At 42.4% G+C, this 16,806-nt stretch overlaps 1 protein-coding gene across 3 annotated transcripts in view; it reads right to left on the reverse strand.

Annotated features, from left to right (window-relative positions):
• AKAP13 (A-kinase anchoring protein 13) overlaps nucleotides 1-16,806 on the reverse strand; it is a 333,979-nt gene that overhangs the window by 89,160 nt on the left and 228,013 nt on the right. For all 3 annotated transcript variants that reach the window (XM_045448718.1, XM_045448719.1, XM_045448720.1), the window contains 2 exons: nucleotides 9,921-9,996; nucleotides 4,323-4,459 (listed from right to left, as the gene is read on the reverse strand). In XM_045448718.1, coding sequence (XP_045304674.1) covers nucleotides 4,323-4,459; nucleotides 9,921-9,996 — 213 coding nt within the window. The remainder of the gene's footprint in view (nucleotides 1-4,322; nucleotides 4,460-9,920; nucleotides 9,997-16,806) is intronic.

Raw genomic sequence — 16,806 nt, forward strand, 5'->3', positions numbered from 1 at the left:
ACCTAAGGTACAGCATGATGACTACAGATACTATGTACTTGACATTTGCGAGGAAAGTTAAGTCTCAAGTGTTCTTACCACACACACAAAAAGGTAACTCTGAGGTGACAGATACACTGGCCTGACTGTGGTAAGCATTTCTTGATGTATATATCTATCGAAACATCATCTTGTGTGCTTTAAATATGTATAGTTTTTGTCAATTGTAACTCAGTAATACTGGGAAAGTCACTGAATAATAACCTTCACGCTACATTGCACTATGTGTAAATTTTATGTAAAAAACCCCAGCAAACAACAACTCTATAAACACATACAGAATTCTAAGTATTTAGGGGTAAAAGTAGACTGATATCTGTAACCTATTTAGAAACACATCCAAGAAATTAAAATTAGATGGACTGGTGGATGGAGAAACAATGGGCAGATACACAGCTGTGTAACAAAGTATAGTAAGTTAACGGGAGAGCCAGGCTGGTAGGCATTCACTGCCGAGCTCTTCCAACTGTCTTGTATATTTCAGAATTTTCTCAATAAAATGCTGGGCGGGGGGGGGGGGGGGGGGGGGAGAGGGGAAATGCCTGACTGGCTCTCTTAACCAGAAGTCACACTACATAGGTGATACACAGATATATAGAGAGGGATAAATATTATATAACATATGAATGTATAAATATAAAAACAACTACACACTTTATATATCTTATTACTATACCTGAAGGGATCCTGTTTTATACTGTCAAAATACTAGTCCTTTAATTTTTAATAATTTATTTGTTAAATATTTGTAAACTGTTGTCTATATCATATATAAGGCACTCTGCCATGTGCCTTGGAAAATAGCAGCTCACATTTTAAATATCTACTATGTGCCAACTGTTTACGTCTGTCTGTCTGTCCGTCCATCCGTCTGTCTGTCCATCCATCCATCCATCCATCAGGCTTCACACCCAGCATGGAGCCCAAAGCAAGGCTTGAACTGACGACCCTGAGATCAAGAGTCAGACGCTTAACCAACTGAGCCACCCAAGTGCCGCTACGTGCAATAATTTAGCTAAGAACCTTAAGCATGGGACAGCAAGCTGTTCCACAGTCCTGAACTTACAATAACTTGTGCATAAACAAGAATAGTTTTTTTAATTTGGATTCTGTAGGTATATCTACTTTTATCCCTGGAAGGTTAATTTTCGGCTTGGTGATCAATACTTGAGAGCAAACTATATAGCACATGAAGGCAAGAATATTCCCTTAAAGTTTAGCATCTTAGGGGAGTTACTCTGATTTTCTTAATTGTGGATACATTTTATAACCTGGAGATAAATAAAACAAGGTGTAAGCGTTTTATCTAAATCTCTTAGGGAAAAGAGGCAGCAACTACCAGTATGCTTGTGGATTTCAATTAACCTTCTGGATTACAGGGTGGCCTAGATTGTGTATTTTATAATCTCTCTTTCTTAGCTAGTGTCCAGAAAAATCCCAGGATTTCTTCTTACTTTAAAAACAAAATCTAAATGTTATGCTGTTGCTCTATAGAAGGAAGACTTCAGGAAATATTCCTAAGAGTAATCACAAAGCTCCTAACACCAAACAGTCCTCTTTACAAGAAGGCTTATTGAATGGGCATAGAAAGTTAAGGCGGAAAGTTTGTGACAAGCATTGCAGGCTGCTAGAGACCTCTGTCAGAGTCACACAAATGGCTGCAGGAAGTGACCTAACGCATCACTCACAGTGCACAGAAAAGCATGCTGCGAGGCGTTGCCCAGGGAGGATTTTTTCGAGAAGGGAGAGGGGAAGGAATTCTAGGACGGGTGATGTTTCACAGTGTGCACCGTGTGGCTGTCCACTGAGGAAGACGGTGAAGGAGGCTGCTGATGGCCTGTCTGCCATCACTCTGCTTCTGTGTAAATCACTGGCTATTTGGGTGCCTGGGTGGCTCAGTCGGTTGAGTTTCCGACTCTGGCTCAGGTCATGATCTCATGGTTCCTGAGTTCAAGCCCCACACTGGGCTCTCTGCTGTCAGAGAGCCTTTTGTCGCCTTCTCTCTCTGCCCCTCTCCCCCACTCACGTGCTCTCTCTCTCTCTCAAAAATAAACATTAAAAAGAAATAAATCACTGGCTATTAAAGGAGGTGTTCAGAGATTGAGAGCAAAATAACAGAAAGGAAACAGATTTGAGAGTGAGGCCTATGTACAAGTCTCCATTCTGTTACTGAGCAGCTGAGTAATTTGGACTACCCTTGTTGACCAATCAGAGCCTGGATTTTCTTAGGAGTTTCATGAGATTAAAACCATCCACCCCGCAGGGCTTCTGGGAGCAGAAATGGGATCACATATATAAAACATTCAGTTCAGTGACGAGCAATCACTTTGTTAAGTATTAGCCTGCCTCTCTCTCTCTCTCTCTCTCCTTTTCCTTGCATATGCAAACCCTTGGTTTTATGAATGCTGGACAAGACAGTTACTGCAAAACCTCTCCTGGTCACAAACAACTTTGGTCAAGTGGAGACAACTAAGACGAAGAACCTTCCAGACCTCTACCCAGACCATGAGACATTCTCACGTGTGCGTGAAGAGACGACCGTGCGTCTGCCATTTCTGATTTTTCCGAGGCACTCGGGGATGCAATGTGGGTAAAAGCCGATTTGGGGAGCACGCTTCAGCTTTTAACAATCTTATCTGTCTAGTCATCCTGAAAAAGCTGCCAAATCTAGCAGTGGCCATTCATATGAACAATCTCGTAAATACTCTTGGCAGTCTGAAGAAGAAGGCAAAACACAGGAAATCTGAATTCTCTTTAGCTAGGGAAATCACTCAGTTTAGTGACCAGAAAGAACTATCATTCTGCAGAGCTGGTAACACCCAGGGACAAGCTGGCATATGCCCAGGAGGGGAGTGACAAGTATTTCTTAATGAAGACTTTGCAATTTCAAAATAACTTTTGACCATGAAAAATTTCAAGCACACATAAATGTTTAACAAATCCGAACGTATCCATGACCCCGTTTCAGTGACTGTCAGTGATTCGATTTTAAAGCTAGAACTTAGAAATATTACCTCATCTGTCTACCCAAGACAAAAGTGATATATTTTGAGAAACACGTCCCTTCAGAATGGTATTCCCCTTGGGGGTAGGGACGATTCAGAAGTCCTTACAATGAAAACCTCAAAATCACAGTGGAAATTACCCGAATTTTGTTATTTCCAAAACAAAAATCAAAACACAAAAAACATCATCATTTCCTAGAGAGCTTCAGAGTAGGACAGATCTTCCCAGTGTGCATTTTTTACTTTATAGAACCCACTAAACCAACTTGCCAGGATTAAGAACAACAGGAATCCTGCAGTTCTGACACAAGGTAAAGGAAGAAGGTAGAAAAGACGGGAGGCCAAGTGAGCACGAGAGAGCCCCTGCACAAAAATGAAACAAAAGCAGCTGAAGGTACCTCCACAGAGGCTTTAACTACGTTCCAGCCTGGAATCCCAGAATGCCAAGTCTCTACCATGACTTTTAGACACAGCATCCTCACACCGTGCTAGAGAAGCTCATCACCCACTAACACCACTGCTCTGGTCCCTTCTGCAGGGTACTCATTAAGCCTTCATAAAGGCGTCTTCACAGCTGCCTTGTTTGTGCCCCGTCGCCCCCTCGAGATGGAGACAACCATGCATGGCGTGTTACTGAGAACCACTTGCTGATCCTGCTGTGGGAAAGCCCGAGATTCTTCTCAGGAGACAAAACAGAACTCGCTGCAACTAGCTACAAACGTAAGCAAAAGAAAGCAAACCGCCCCCAGCCCCCACCCCCTCAGAGAGCCTCAAATTAAATGAAAACGCAAGGTGACTCATGAGCATGGGCTTGGCTTTCCACTGGGGAGAAGACAGTCTGGGTTCCCTCGCAGAGATCTAGAAAGTTCCATTAAGCAGCTAGATGAGGAGGGGTGACATCAGCAAGCTCGGCAGCGAGCTTCAAGCCTAAACACATTAATCAGAAATGACTCTATGGTTGGTTTACACACATGACGTGTTGCAGTCTTAGCTGTGGTCCCTTCCTGCCCACTGAGAAGAATTCACTGTCGTCTGATTTAATTCACACCAAAGGAGCTTCCATTTCTTTAGGCTTTAAAACCTGCATGTAACCAACCACGATTCTACATAAGATAAAACGGCCAATGCCTTTTTCTAAGCCCCAGCAAGCTGGAGCTCCCTTCTCCAGAAGGGAGGACATAACACTTTTCTATGATCATACGGAGTGGGGGAGACGCTCAGTACGGTCAGCAGGGTCACTGCCGACCAGCACGAGTTGCACACCGAGGCAGACAGTACCTTGGAGAAGATGATGCTGTCTACTTCTTCGCTGGGTGACTGAAAGAGGTCAGAGTCACTTCCGGATTCTCGTTTGAGCACACCTGGTTTTGAGGCACACTCTCTGGCCAGTCCAACATCCAGGAAGCTGTCACATCCTGAATAGAAAATGTATTCAACCAATACGTAAAAAAAAAAAATTTTTTTTACTTTCTTTTCATTCCAGCAAGTAGCCTTTTAAGTCAACCAACTAACCTCTCTGTTCCCCCAGTAGTAAGAAGCTGTAAAGGACACAGTCAAATTAGTAGCTTTCAACTCTGGTTATTCCAATTCTAGGGTGATCATTACTACAGGACAACCATGAATTTCCCATGTAAACAAAAGGTACAAAAAGATAAAATGGTAATTTAAAACCATAATTCCATCTGTATTAGATATTTAAGTGGCAATCTTTTCCTTTTGGTAATTAGAGAGTATTTTCTTTCGCTATCAAAATCAGAAGTCCTTTATTAGGAAACTATGGGATAGGGTTTATGGCCAATTTCTAAGATGTAAGTTCTTTCTGGAAACTTGTTACTTATCAAATATTGGGATAAAAGACAAAGGGGGAGCATATCTAACATAAATACCAGCGTATTACACTTATGGGTTCTGTTGAGTAAGAAAAGAAATATAATTATTTTTCTACCTTAAACAGATGACACTGGGGAGAGGGGAAATATACTAATGAAGAAAAATGTATCATGTAGAATCTGTCTTCAGTTCAATAATTAGCACAGGGACTCTGGTAAACCAGAGGGAGGAGGCCCTGACAGAAATATTATACTGTCTATCAAGGAATTCTCAAGACTTAGTACATTGAAATTAGCAAGGTATTTAACCCATTCTCTCCTATTAATTCTGTAAACAAAATATGACCTGGTAGCAACAGAATTAAACACATATGTATGTGGTAAAACCAAAAGCCCAAAAGAAAGTCAATTAATAGGCAGGTATCAACCTCCTTTAAGTAGTCTGGAGAGTGTGGTATCTCCATTGTGGTTAGCACTTTTCTGTGTGATTCAGTCAAACACGTATCAACCCTGCAGCTGATACTAGGTGATGAGGGACACAGTAGACGAGCTGACTACCTAGCAGTTCATGAGAACGCTACCTGGAGGTTTTGGTTGGAGGCAGATTCGAGAGGAGTTGACAATACAAGGTGAAAGCAAAACCAAAAAAACCCACAACGGTTTCAGACTCTATGAACAGACAGTATACCCAAGTCCAAAATGGAAACAGTCCTGCCACTATGTGACGGCTAGAACTCACTGTCAGGATTGTTTGTTTCTAGGTAACATTTATTTTTATTTATTTTCTAATGTATGTTTATTTTTGAGAGAGAGAGAGAGAGAGACAACACATGAGCCGGGGAGGGACGGGGTGGGGTGGGGGGGGGGGGAAGGGAGGGAGACACAGGATCTGAAGCAGGCTCCAGGCTCTGAGCTATCAGCACAGAGTCCAACACGGGGCTCAAACTCAATACGGGGAGATCATGACCTGAGCTGAAGCCGGGTGCTTAACCGACTGAGCCACCCAGGCGCCATGTCCTAGATAACATTTAGATAAAGAACTGATATGAGGCACCTGGGTCACTGAGTGTTGAGTGTCTGGCTCTTGATTTCATTTTGGGTCATGATCCCAGGTTCATGGGATTGAGCCCTGCATCAGGCCCCGGGCTGAGCACTGAGCCTGCTTGGGATTCTCTCTCTCCTCTCCCTCTCCACTCATGAGCTCTCTCTAAAAAAAATAAAAATAAAAAACACTGATAGACAGAAATGCACGCATGGTAATGAGGTCATGTCAGTGGAAACCCTTGATATACACGTGGCTTGCACAGGAGCTGGAAAAAATGAGTCTGAGGGCAGTTGCAGATCTGTTCTTTGCTGTTCCAGAGGCAGAACAAAAGGCCCACTGAGTGGAAGCCACAGAGCTTTAACTCTAGGCTTCTGGGCAATGGGTTAGCAGCTTCATAAAGTAATGACTGTCACTCCACCAGAAGGGGTGGCACAAAGGCTGAATGACTTTGTCAAGAGGTTTCAGAAAAGATGTACACATAGAAAGGAAATGGGACATCAGATAACCCCCAGTGTCTCTCTTAATTCTCAGAGTCCATGTTGGGACAATAATTGTACGTGTATGTATGCTGAGGGATAACGAGAAGAGGATGTTTATTCTTATCTCAATTAGCTAATTATTGATCATTAATAAATTATTTGCCCTGAATTAGCTGGGAATCTTAGAGGAAGGGTCAAAGGAGCAACACACTGGAATATAGGTCACAAACTGGTCATTAAAATTACCTTTTCTCCTAGTAAGGCATTTGACTAGGTACTGAGGATTATCCAAATAAAAAGAGACATTAAACGAGAGAGAGAGAGAGAGAGAGAGAGAGAGAGAGGGAGAGAGAGAGTGTGTGTGTGTGTGTGTGTGTGTGTGCGCGCGCGCCTGCACGGTGGTTGTAGGGGGATAGTATGCAACTTTGTAGTAGATACGGACATATTAGGAAGACAATTTCAACACAGAAATACACAAGTGATGCTACAGGATCCACAGATAAATCTCAGAATGTTTCAGCTGAAGAAAAAAACTGACCTCAATCCATTTCAATCTTGGTCCAAGCTATTTCTGAGTCTTTAGTTCAGTGGGAACAGGCTCTGTCTCTACAAGACTTGGAATCATGGGTATTCTCGACCCAACGCCCCCCCCCTCCCATTTTGGAGAGTATGGACAAGCTTAGGCGGAGTAGGTGGGTGTAACCTTTCTACTACTTCTCCCTCTTTCCCCACTTGGAAAAATCAAAAACTCCACTTCATGGTTGAGGGGAAACCAGGGGGCTGGCCAAGAAAAGAAAGGGCTGTCACAGCAACTATGCTGAGCTGCCGACTCTCCAGCGGGCAGTCAAATAGACCACGTCCACATTCCAGACTGGAAAACAAACCAACTTGAGACGCTCTAATGGAAAATTCACGGGGACTATCCAGATTCGGCCCTGGTAGGAAGAGTTCACCCAGAAAATAAATCCGAGCCAGCACTATAAGGGAGCACAAATCGAGCTGGGAGAAGACTCTGCTGTGTGATACAATCCTGACTGTTGAGTTGGGGGAGTGAGGTGGGGAAGGGTATGAAAACAAGGGATTAGGGGGAGAAAATGACCATAAGCCATTATGCAACCCCACAAACAGAGGGGGGCCCTAAAGGCAAAGCCAATCTACCCTCTGTGTCGTATGTCTTCTCACACGCCCTCTCCTAACGAATAACGTGGAGTAGTAACACGTGAAGGTATACGCAAGAACAATGAACACTGGCTGGTTTGAGAGTCACATCTATCTGCCTTAGAGCCAGGTCTGCTTACTTTTAATACAAAAATCCCAGGCAAGAAGTCATTTAACCCCTTAAGTCTCCACTGCCATACCAATCAAATGGGATGACTGTACCTCCCTCAAATAGCTGTAGTGACAGTTAGAAATAATTTATACAAATAGTAGCCACGACTCTGCCCCTCAGCACCCAGCAGGCCTGTGATAAACACACCTAATGAAGTTAAGGCTTCACTAACCCATACTGAGTGATGTAACAAGCATCCAGGACAGACATTACCTTGAGGTGAGCCAGTCCTATTTTATGACTCATACATAATTCTGCCTATAAACTTCTGTGTCCTGAGACATTAGCTTCTTTAAAAGCTAGCAAAACGTGTCATTTTTAAGATGCTCCCTACTCATGTGGGTTTAAAATTATACATAGGCAAACAAATTACAGTAGGGAAAGGGAGGAAAGCCTACCAGCAGTGCCCACTCGCATTTGCTGAACTATGCTAATCGTAATGCATTTGTATTTATTCGTAGTTAAATAAATTTGTATTTATCCAGAGTTGAAGAATATCCAAAGTGATTTTAAAACATATTATCTTCTTTGGTTTTTACACTATTGATATCTTGAACTGTGTTTATAAAGTAAAGGAAATCTCTAAGATCCAAAGTACCCAGAATTCACCAATTTACCTAAAATCAAAACCTCAGGTCTGAAGTTCCAAAGCACAATCCAGATCTCAGATTTTGCTACAGTGAGATTTAAAAAGACTCTAAGAAGTCAAGAAGTGTCTAAGAAGGCCAAGTGTGTTTGTGTGGTGGGGCGGGGGGCAGGGAGAGTCAATAAAATTCAAGATGATGTCCTGGGAAAAATGCTCAGGGGTTCAAAATTCATTTCTTTAAATGAATAAATTAAACTCTAGTGTGTGAAGAAACTCCTTGTGAACACTCAAGTTGTCAGACAGCCTCATTTAACCCTTCCACGGCAGAGAGCTCTGCTGTTTGGATGGTTGGGAGTAATGACACTTCTGGAAAATGCCCACAACAGCCCAAGATATGGTGAGTAGTATTCTTTTAAGTACAAGATTCTAGGGGGGCTGGGCGAGGGAAGTGTCAGCTAAGTCTGTGAATAGGGTCAATCTTGTAACAGGCAGGGACTCTGAACACAACCATCTGAGACAAAACTGGAGAAAAAACACTTTTCGTATTTGTCTCCAACATTTCCTTTGGAGTGAAGTCAGAGCTGAGAATCCGGAGGAAAACTCTTGGGAGACCTAGGATGTGGACAGTGTGCCTTTCAATTTAGTACTATGCGAGACACCCCCAGCTAAACTGTTTCTACAAAGACCAGTCGATGGGGACTCGGTAAGTTTTACAGCACGTCAGTAAAACCTGTGAAGGTAAACAAAGGTGCTGTTGACTCAGGTCGACTCAGGAGACCAAATGACGTTCACGTGGCAGCTCTGCAACAGGCACAGGGACTGACGTAGAGGCGCCACGTCCTTCAACACCACCCACTGAGGAAAGCTAGCAGTGCTGTACAGATGGGAGACCACAGGGAGCACAGACACTGGGCAACATTCCTCTCTTCACTGTGAATTAGTGGCTACACTGGGTAGAAGGTGGGGCCTCCAACCACAAGCCACGCGCTGTGTCACGAACAAGCCAGGTGTCGGCAGCTGACCCTCACCTGCTGTGACTGATACCTCAACTGCCGACGGTACTTCCAAAGCTGATGGTTCTCGATCCTGGCTGCGCAGTGGACTCGCCAAGGGAGGTTTCAAAGCTTCTGAGGCCCGGCTCACACCCCAGGCCCAACTAAATCAGGACGTCTGGGAGCGGGACCCGGGCAGCAGTGTACTCCTAAAGCCCCCCAGAGAATTTCAATGCGCAGCTAAAACTGAGGGCTCTCCAGTTTAGTTCTTAATAAGTATTTACAGCTGTTATCGGATTGAGAAACCACGATCATATGTACACACACAGCAGAGACGCCTTCACAGAATCAGTAAGTCATAAAACCACACGTGAAGACTTACCACTAAAACGAAACTTAGGTAATTACATGACACTACTCGTTCTCAGGGGGGCCAAAAACGCCTACAAACCCAAACTGCTCTTACCCCCTTCTTCTGACTTACTGTATGGCCTGGTCAGGAAGGACAGACCTCAGAAAACGCTCTGGTAATTAGAGGGGGGCTCCAGAGCTAGGAAATGGATGTTTTTAGATACAGTTATTCACGCAACTGGAAGCTGGAAAACCCCGGCTCACCTGGGCTCTGTGTGGGAGCCAAGAGAGACGCTGCATCAGGGCACGGCTGTATTGTACACCAGCTTTCCCGGTTTATCTGAAGGAAAGAGAAACAGATCGACGTTCAGACAGTGAAGCAACGTGGGATGATGTGATGGCTGCTGCAAACATATCTACTGTACCAACACTCCTACTTTTTTAATACTTTATGATACAGTAGGTAAAATTATAGGAAGGAAAAAAAATCCCTTTCACAACACACTCAAGGCATGCCCTACTTCACTAAGGCTCTAAGGAGACAGTCAGTAAAAGCAACAGGAAAAAGACACACAAGGAGGAAGGCCTGGTGCCGGCCGAGGGTGAAATAATATAAGAATAATACATTTAATATGTAACACAGTGATAATGATAAGTAACACGAAATGCATTGCAGATTACAATACATATTTGATCTCTTCATTTACAAGTTAAAAACACACAAATAACTTCTGTTTCTTCAAGATTTACTATCCACTGGGTATCAGGTTAGGATTCTATGTACATTATCTAAATCCCCACAAGAGCTGCGAGAAGTCTATATTATCTGTACCCAAAGAATAACTAGGCTCAGCGGAGTTGCTGAGATCATTATGACAGCACTGGCGATGGAATACAAGTCTACATGAATCTAAAGCATTTTAAGAAGAGAAGACTCCCTAAAAATATTTTTTTTTAAAAAAACTTAGCCTTTACAATGCTCAGCCATCTTATTAACATCATAACCATCTACTTTCATTACATTTAAGATAGTATGAAATTACCGTGACAGATTTCAAAAGTCATCTCCCCCATAACTGATAAAAGAAGTAAACACAAAATCAACAAAGATACAGAAAACTTGAAAAACGTTACCAAGCAGTTTGAGCTAACCAACAAATGCGGAGCAATTCACCCAAAGGCAGCAGGACACACGTTCAAGTACACACGGAATGTTCACCACAACAGACCATATTCAGTGGCATAAGAGAAATCTCAAATTGAAGATTAAAATCATACTACATATGCGCTCTGTCCACAGGAGTATCAAATCAGAAACCAAAATGAGAAGTTACCTGGAAAAACCGCAAAGATTTAAAAAACAAAACAAGACAAAAACACACAAAAAAACCTGTTAAAAAATCCATGAATCAAAGAAGAGATCTTTAGGAATTATTACATATTAAATATTAGAAAACATCTCCAACTGAAAAATTCAAACATCGCATATAAAAATTTGTGAGATACAGCTAAAACAGGATTTAGAGCAAAATTTATAACATTAAGTGCCTATATTAGAAAAGAGAGGTCTCAAATCAAAGATCTAAGCTTCTAAGAAACTAGAAAAACAGGTCTCAATGAAATGGAAAACAAAAAATAAAGTCAAGGAAACCATAACCTGGTTCCCTATATCAGTAAAGCTCTAGCTAGACTGACCAAGACCAAAAGTTACAAACTGCCAGTATCAGGAATTAAAGAAGTCATCATCACAGTTCCAACAGATACCGAAAGGACAACAAAGGGATATTATGCACATTACTGTAACAGATTCACAAGTCAGATGAAATGGAAACATTTCATGGAGGGCACAAACTACCAAAATTCGCTCAAGAAGATAAAGATAATCTGAATACCCTTATTCTTTTAAAGACACTGAATTTAGTTAAAAACCTTCCTATAATGAAATCTTCAGGCCCAGATGGTTTCAGTGGTGAATGCCACCAAACACTGAAAGAAGAAATAATGCCAATTCTACACAAACTCTTCTACAAAATACAGGAGGCAGGAACTATATACAGCTTGTTTCTATGAGTCCAGCATCACACTGCCACCAAAACTAGACAAAGATATTATAAGAAAACGTACATCAGTATCCCTTAGGAACACAGATGCAAAATCCGGAACAAATATTAAGATACCGAATCCAGCAACGTAGAAAAAAGGTCAAGCTGTCATGGCCAAGTTCATCCCACGAAGGGATGAGAGAACAGTATCATCAAATATGCCACATGGGATAAGGCAGAAAGCTCCAGGACGTTCTGTCAAACCAACTGTTTGACCAACAAGAAACGCAAGGAATTAATACGCTTCTTGCAAACCTAGATCTACATGAAACAAAACAGCCAATCATTTGCTCCTTTTGACTATCTCACCGTTAGAGAGAGGACAGGAGGCAGGGACCAGGGGCCATGCATGTTTTGGTTCCTGGTATGTTACAAACCCACGCCAAAAATTTCACAGTGATCTGAATGGAAACCGGATCTTCTGCTGGTTCCCTGGGATTATGCAAAGTAGGCCCTTTAAAATGTAATTTGAGTGTGCCCAATAAGGAAGTAACCTCAAATTCAGTAACTTTAACAAACCCTACCCATACCTTTCAAAGAAATCAAACAGCAAATTTTCTTAAAAAAAAAAAAAAAAAAAAATCATTCATTCAGAGCAGGATTTCTTTACTGAAAACTACATCTCATTTGAAATGAGCCAAATTTCACCAGAGTGAAATGTTTCTCTGCTAACAGTAGAAACAAGAGTCCAGAACTACTATACTTCAGTAGAAAGCTACATTTTGAGGCTGAAAGAGAGGAAAAAAAAAATTGCTTTTCCTCCTTTTATTCCCCAAATAGGAAAAGATTGCAGGAATACAGCACAAATTTGAATAATTAACAGAAGCAAAAAAGCTGAGAAGATCCTTTAAAGTAGTGAAGAATACGCTGCTTTGAATTGTCATGACATTGTGTTCTCCTTCTGTGACCTTCACTAACTTCAGCCGACATTTTAGGAGACTTTGCTAAAACTCTACATCTCAGAATATTTTTCATTGCCTTTTCAACTCCGTGGCCACTGAGTAAACTGGACATTCTTTGCCTTCAATATGTAAGGGACTGACTATACTTTTCATGTCCTTTTTTAGGTTTGCATGTTACAAAAAGTAAGTTAAACAATTTGTAAAATAACATAATATACATAAGCAGTTCATGATATAGTAATAGTATATAATATAAACAACATGTTTATTTAAAATCGTGTTTTAATAATAAAAATAAAATATTAAAATATTTATTTAAAATAATGTAATAAATACTGAAACAATGAAATTAAGACGAAATCAAATCTCTAACTGAATACACTAATTTCTGAAATAACAGTGGTGAGAACATGTTAATGTTGGAAGAACATTCTTCATGGGTCTCTCCTATCTCTCCATGTCTTGTGAGCAAAGGCACGGATTGTCCTTTTGTTCTAAATTATCTTTTCAAAAATGTGTGTATCAAACAACTCTGGAAGATAGAGATATTGCTTGTTTCTGAAGCAAAGGGCAGGTCTGTCTACTGTCAGCATAACAAAGACAATGTCTCAGTCAAGGGCAAAGATCAGGCAGGCTCACTGCCCATTATAAGGACTGAAGTTTCCTAAGAGTGGGGTTTCTTGGCCGTGACATAGCATACACCTGGGACCCCCTCTGGGCTGTCCCTGGGGAACTTGGGAAGCAAGAGGAACCAACAAGAAACTGATGCTCATGGTGCTTTTTGTGCAATGAGTAATAAACCCCTTTGCCTCTGACCCAGGAAGCCCTGTGACTTCAGGCAGCAGCCATGAAACTGTCAGACTAACTTGGGAGCTTGAGAGTAGGGTAAAATCTCAGACCTATCACAGTTTTGACAAGTACTATATATTAAATAGTATCAAAAACACTTAAACACAGGGGCAGGCAGAAGTCTCTTGATATGATCACACCTATGTGGTGAAAACCCTTAATCTGATTCAGTTTTTTCATTGAATGATTATGCCTGAATGAACAGAGAGAGACAATATTTATTTTAACTTTTCTGTTGTTTCCCAAATGTTTTTTACAAATTACTTTTTGGTTTTTACAATTGATTCTGGAAAGCCTTCTATTTCATAGTAACTTTAAGTTGACAGAAAAGTTACAAAGATAGCCCAGAGTTCTCATGTACCCTCTCTCACCAGTATCTCCAATGTTAACATCCTATGAAACCCTGGTGCCTTCATCAACAGTAAGACACCAACACTGGTACATGACCATTAACTAAATCCTGGACTTGATTTGGATTCTATTTCTGTTTCCATTAACGTTCTTTTCTGTTCCAGGATCAAAACCAGGATACATACCACAGTGCACTGAGTGGGAGTGGGAGTGTGTGTGTGTGTGTGTGTGTGGGGGGGGGGGGGGGGGGGTTGGGTGTAATTTGGCATTTTAACATCTTTAACTGAAGTGTAATTCATATACTCTAAAACTCACCCGTCTAAGTCTATGAATCAGTGGTTTAGGGTATTTGCAGACCTGCTTTAACCATCATCACTAAGTTTAGAATATTTTCATCATGCCAAGAAGACACCGTATCCATTAGTATTCAAACCCCACCCTGACCTCCATTTCCCAGTTCTGGGCAATCATGAATCCACTTTCTGTCTCCATGGATTTGCCTACTCCGAACGCTTCACATAAATGGCATCATGCATTACGTGATCTTTTGTGACTGGCTTCCTTCACTTAGCAAAGTGTTTTCAAGGTTTTCCTATGTCGTAGCACCAGTACTTCATTCTTTTTACTACTAGATAATATTCCACTGTGTGGGGATGCCCTAATTCTATTCATTCATTCATTCATTCATTCATTCTTCAACTGACGGGCATTTGGGTTGTTTTCACTCTCTGGCTGTTTGGAATAATGCTGCTATGAAAATCCTCATACAAGTTTTTGTTTGCACGTGTTTTCATTTCTCCTGGGTTTATACCTAATGAGTGAAACTGCTGGGTCACATGATAACCTTTATATTAGACATTCTTAGGAACTGCCAGACTTTTCCAAAGTGGCTGCATCATGTGATGTCCCTGCCAGCAACGTATGGCTGTTTTCTTTCTCCGCATCCGTGCCCACGCTGGTTATGATTCTTGTCCATCTGATTGCAGCCATCCTAGCAGGTGAGAGGTAGTGTCTCATGGGAGTATTTGTTTTTTAAATGGAAAATGTATTTTAATCTGTTGGTTACTTTCTAGGAACGGAAGACAGTCTGAAGATGGAATGCTCTTCACCCTCAGGTTTGTCTCCCTCCTTATTTAAAGCAAAAAGAAAAAAAAAAAAAGTATTTAAATACCTTCTATGTATCAAATTCTACGTGAAGCCTTAAAAGCAGAAGTAGTAAAGAGCATGTCCTGAAAGGACTGTCTCTATGAGAGAGAGACATGAAAACGTTCACTTCCTAAGCTCCTCGCACACAGCAGGTATTAAATGTGTGCTGTCACTAGCAGGAATGAGAGTCCAAGTGAGCGGACCACTGGAAGGAGGAGCCGTATTTTACGTGCTGCATGCATTTCTGACTAGGTCACAAATGACACAAGCAGAGACATGGGGCCAGAGCAACGATGTTCTGCCATTCTTCCGCTCCACACAAGGCATTGCACAACACAGAGTGGGGAAGTCAGAGACTGCCACACCCTGGTAGAAGCAGAAGAATTTAGGGAGCCTAGTTTCACAGGAGTTAAGGAAGCAGAGGGCAGAAAACAGAAGGTAGGTCCGTGGTGCCAACCACTGCAGAGAAGTCAAAACAGATTTAAAAAAAAAAAAAAAAAAAGAAGAAGTTACTGGACTGGGTAACTGTGAGGTTTCTCGTGACTCTGCAAAGAGCAGGTTTTCACAGGACAGGTGAGATCAGAATGAAAGCTGTGAAACATGTGTTTATCTCTCTAGATTCAGGGCACTTTACAGTTTATAAAATAACTGTCAGCTAGACATGACCTTTCTCCTGCCGCACAACGAGGCACGATGCCATTTGGGAGAGGAGGCCACACACTCGGTGAGGCTAGATTTGGGGAGAGTATCTTTGCGTGTGGACTGCACTGTTACTGGTGACTGCACATGCTCCAGAGACCAAGCTTCTTGAGAACAGAAACACACCTTTAATCCCTGGGGAGGGAAGTGCCAAGAAGCAAGGGCATGGTTCGTGGGGGATGCTTAATGAATAATCTTTGAGTTCATTATCCTCCATGATTTTACAGAGAACAGCGAGGAGAGCCTTCAGGATTCTCACTCCGCCTGCCTTTACCAGATCCGCAAACAAATACAAGTGAGGCCAAAGGAGGTGAAGTGACCCCACCCAGTGAGTTCAGTATTTAGAAGCCGGGAGGGCGTTCTCCCTGCTTCCATCCAGCTCTCTTTCCCTGAGTCCATGGGTACCGCTTGTTACTTTTTTCTTTGCCTTGGAACTCAACAACTGTTTAAACAAGTTTTAATAACAATACTAAACTGGAAAAGATCTGGCCAAGTGCATTTCAGATCCCTGGAGAAGATTAGCTGGAAAACAGTCACTGTTTATTTTAGGCAAATATATTTAGAAAATAAAAGTATTACCAAAAAGAAACAACACATGGGACAGTGGGTGCCAAGTGTTTGAAATTCAGGATGCTGTAATTGAGAGAAATGTTCTCTGTGTGTGTGTGTGGGGGGGGGGGGGGGAAGGGGGAGGACTCTGCCTCGGCCTAGGCGCCTGTGTCCCTCACTGACTGTTAATGGGGGCTCTGCTTAGGCCTAGGCGCCTGTGGCCGTCACTGACTGTTAATGGGGGCTCTGCCTAGGCCTAGGCGCCTGTGTCCCTCACTGACTGTTAATGGGGGCTCTGCCTAGGCCTAGGCGCCTGTGTCCCTCACTGACTGTTAATGGGGGCTCTGCCTCGGCCTAGGCGCCTGTGTCCCTCACTGACTGTTAATGGGGGCTCTGCCTCGGCCTAGGCGCCTGTGTCCCTCACTGACTGTTAATGGGGGCTCTGCCTCGGCCTAGGCGCCTGTGTCCCTCACTGACTGTTAATGGGGGCTCTGCCTCGGCCTAGGCGCCTGTGTCCCTCACTGACTGTTAATGGGGGCTCTGCATAGGCCT

The sequence above is a fragment of the Leopardus geoffroyi genome, chromosome B3 (assembly GCF_018350155.1).
Source record: "Leopardus geoffroyi isolate Oge1 chromosome B3, O.geoffroyi_Oge1_pat1.0, whole genome shotgun sequence".
In the NCBI taxonomy this organism is placed as follows: Eukaryota; Metazoa; Chordata; class Mammalia; order Carnivora; family Felidae; genus Leopardus; species Leopardus geoffroyi.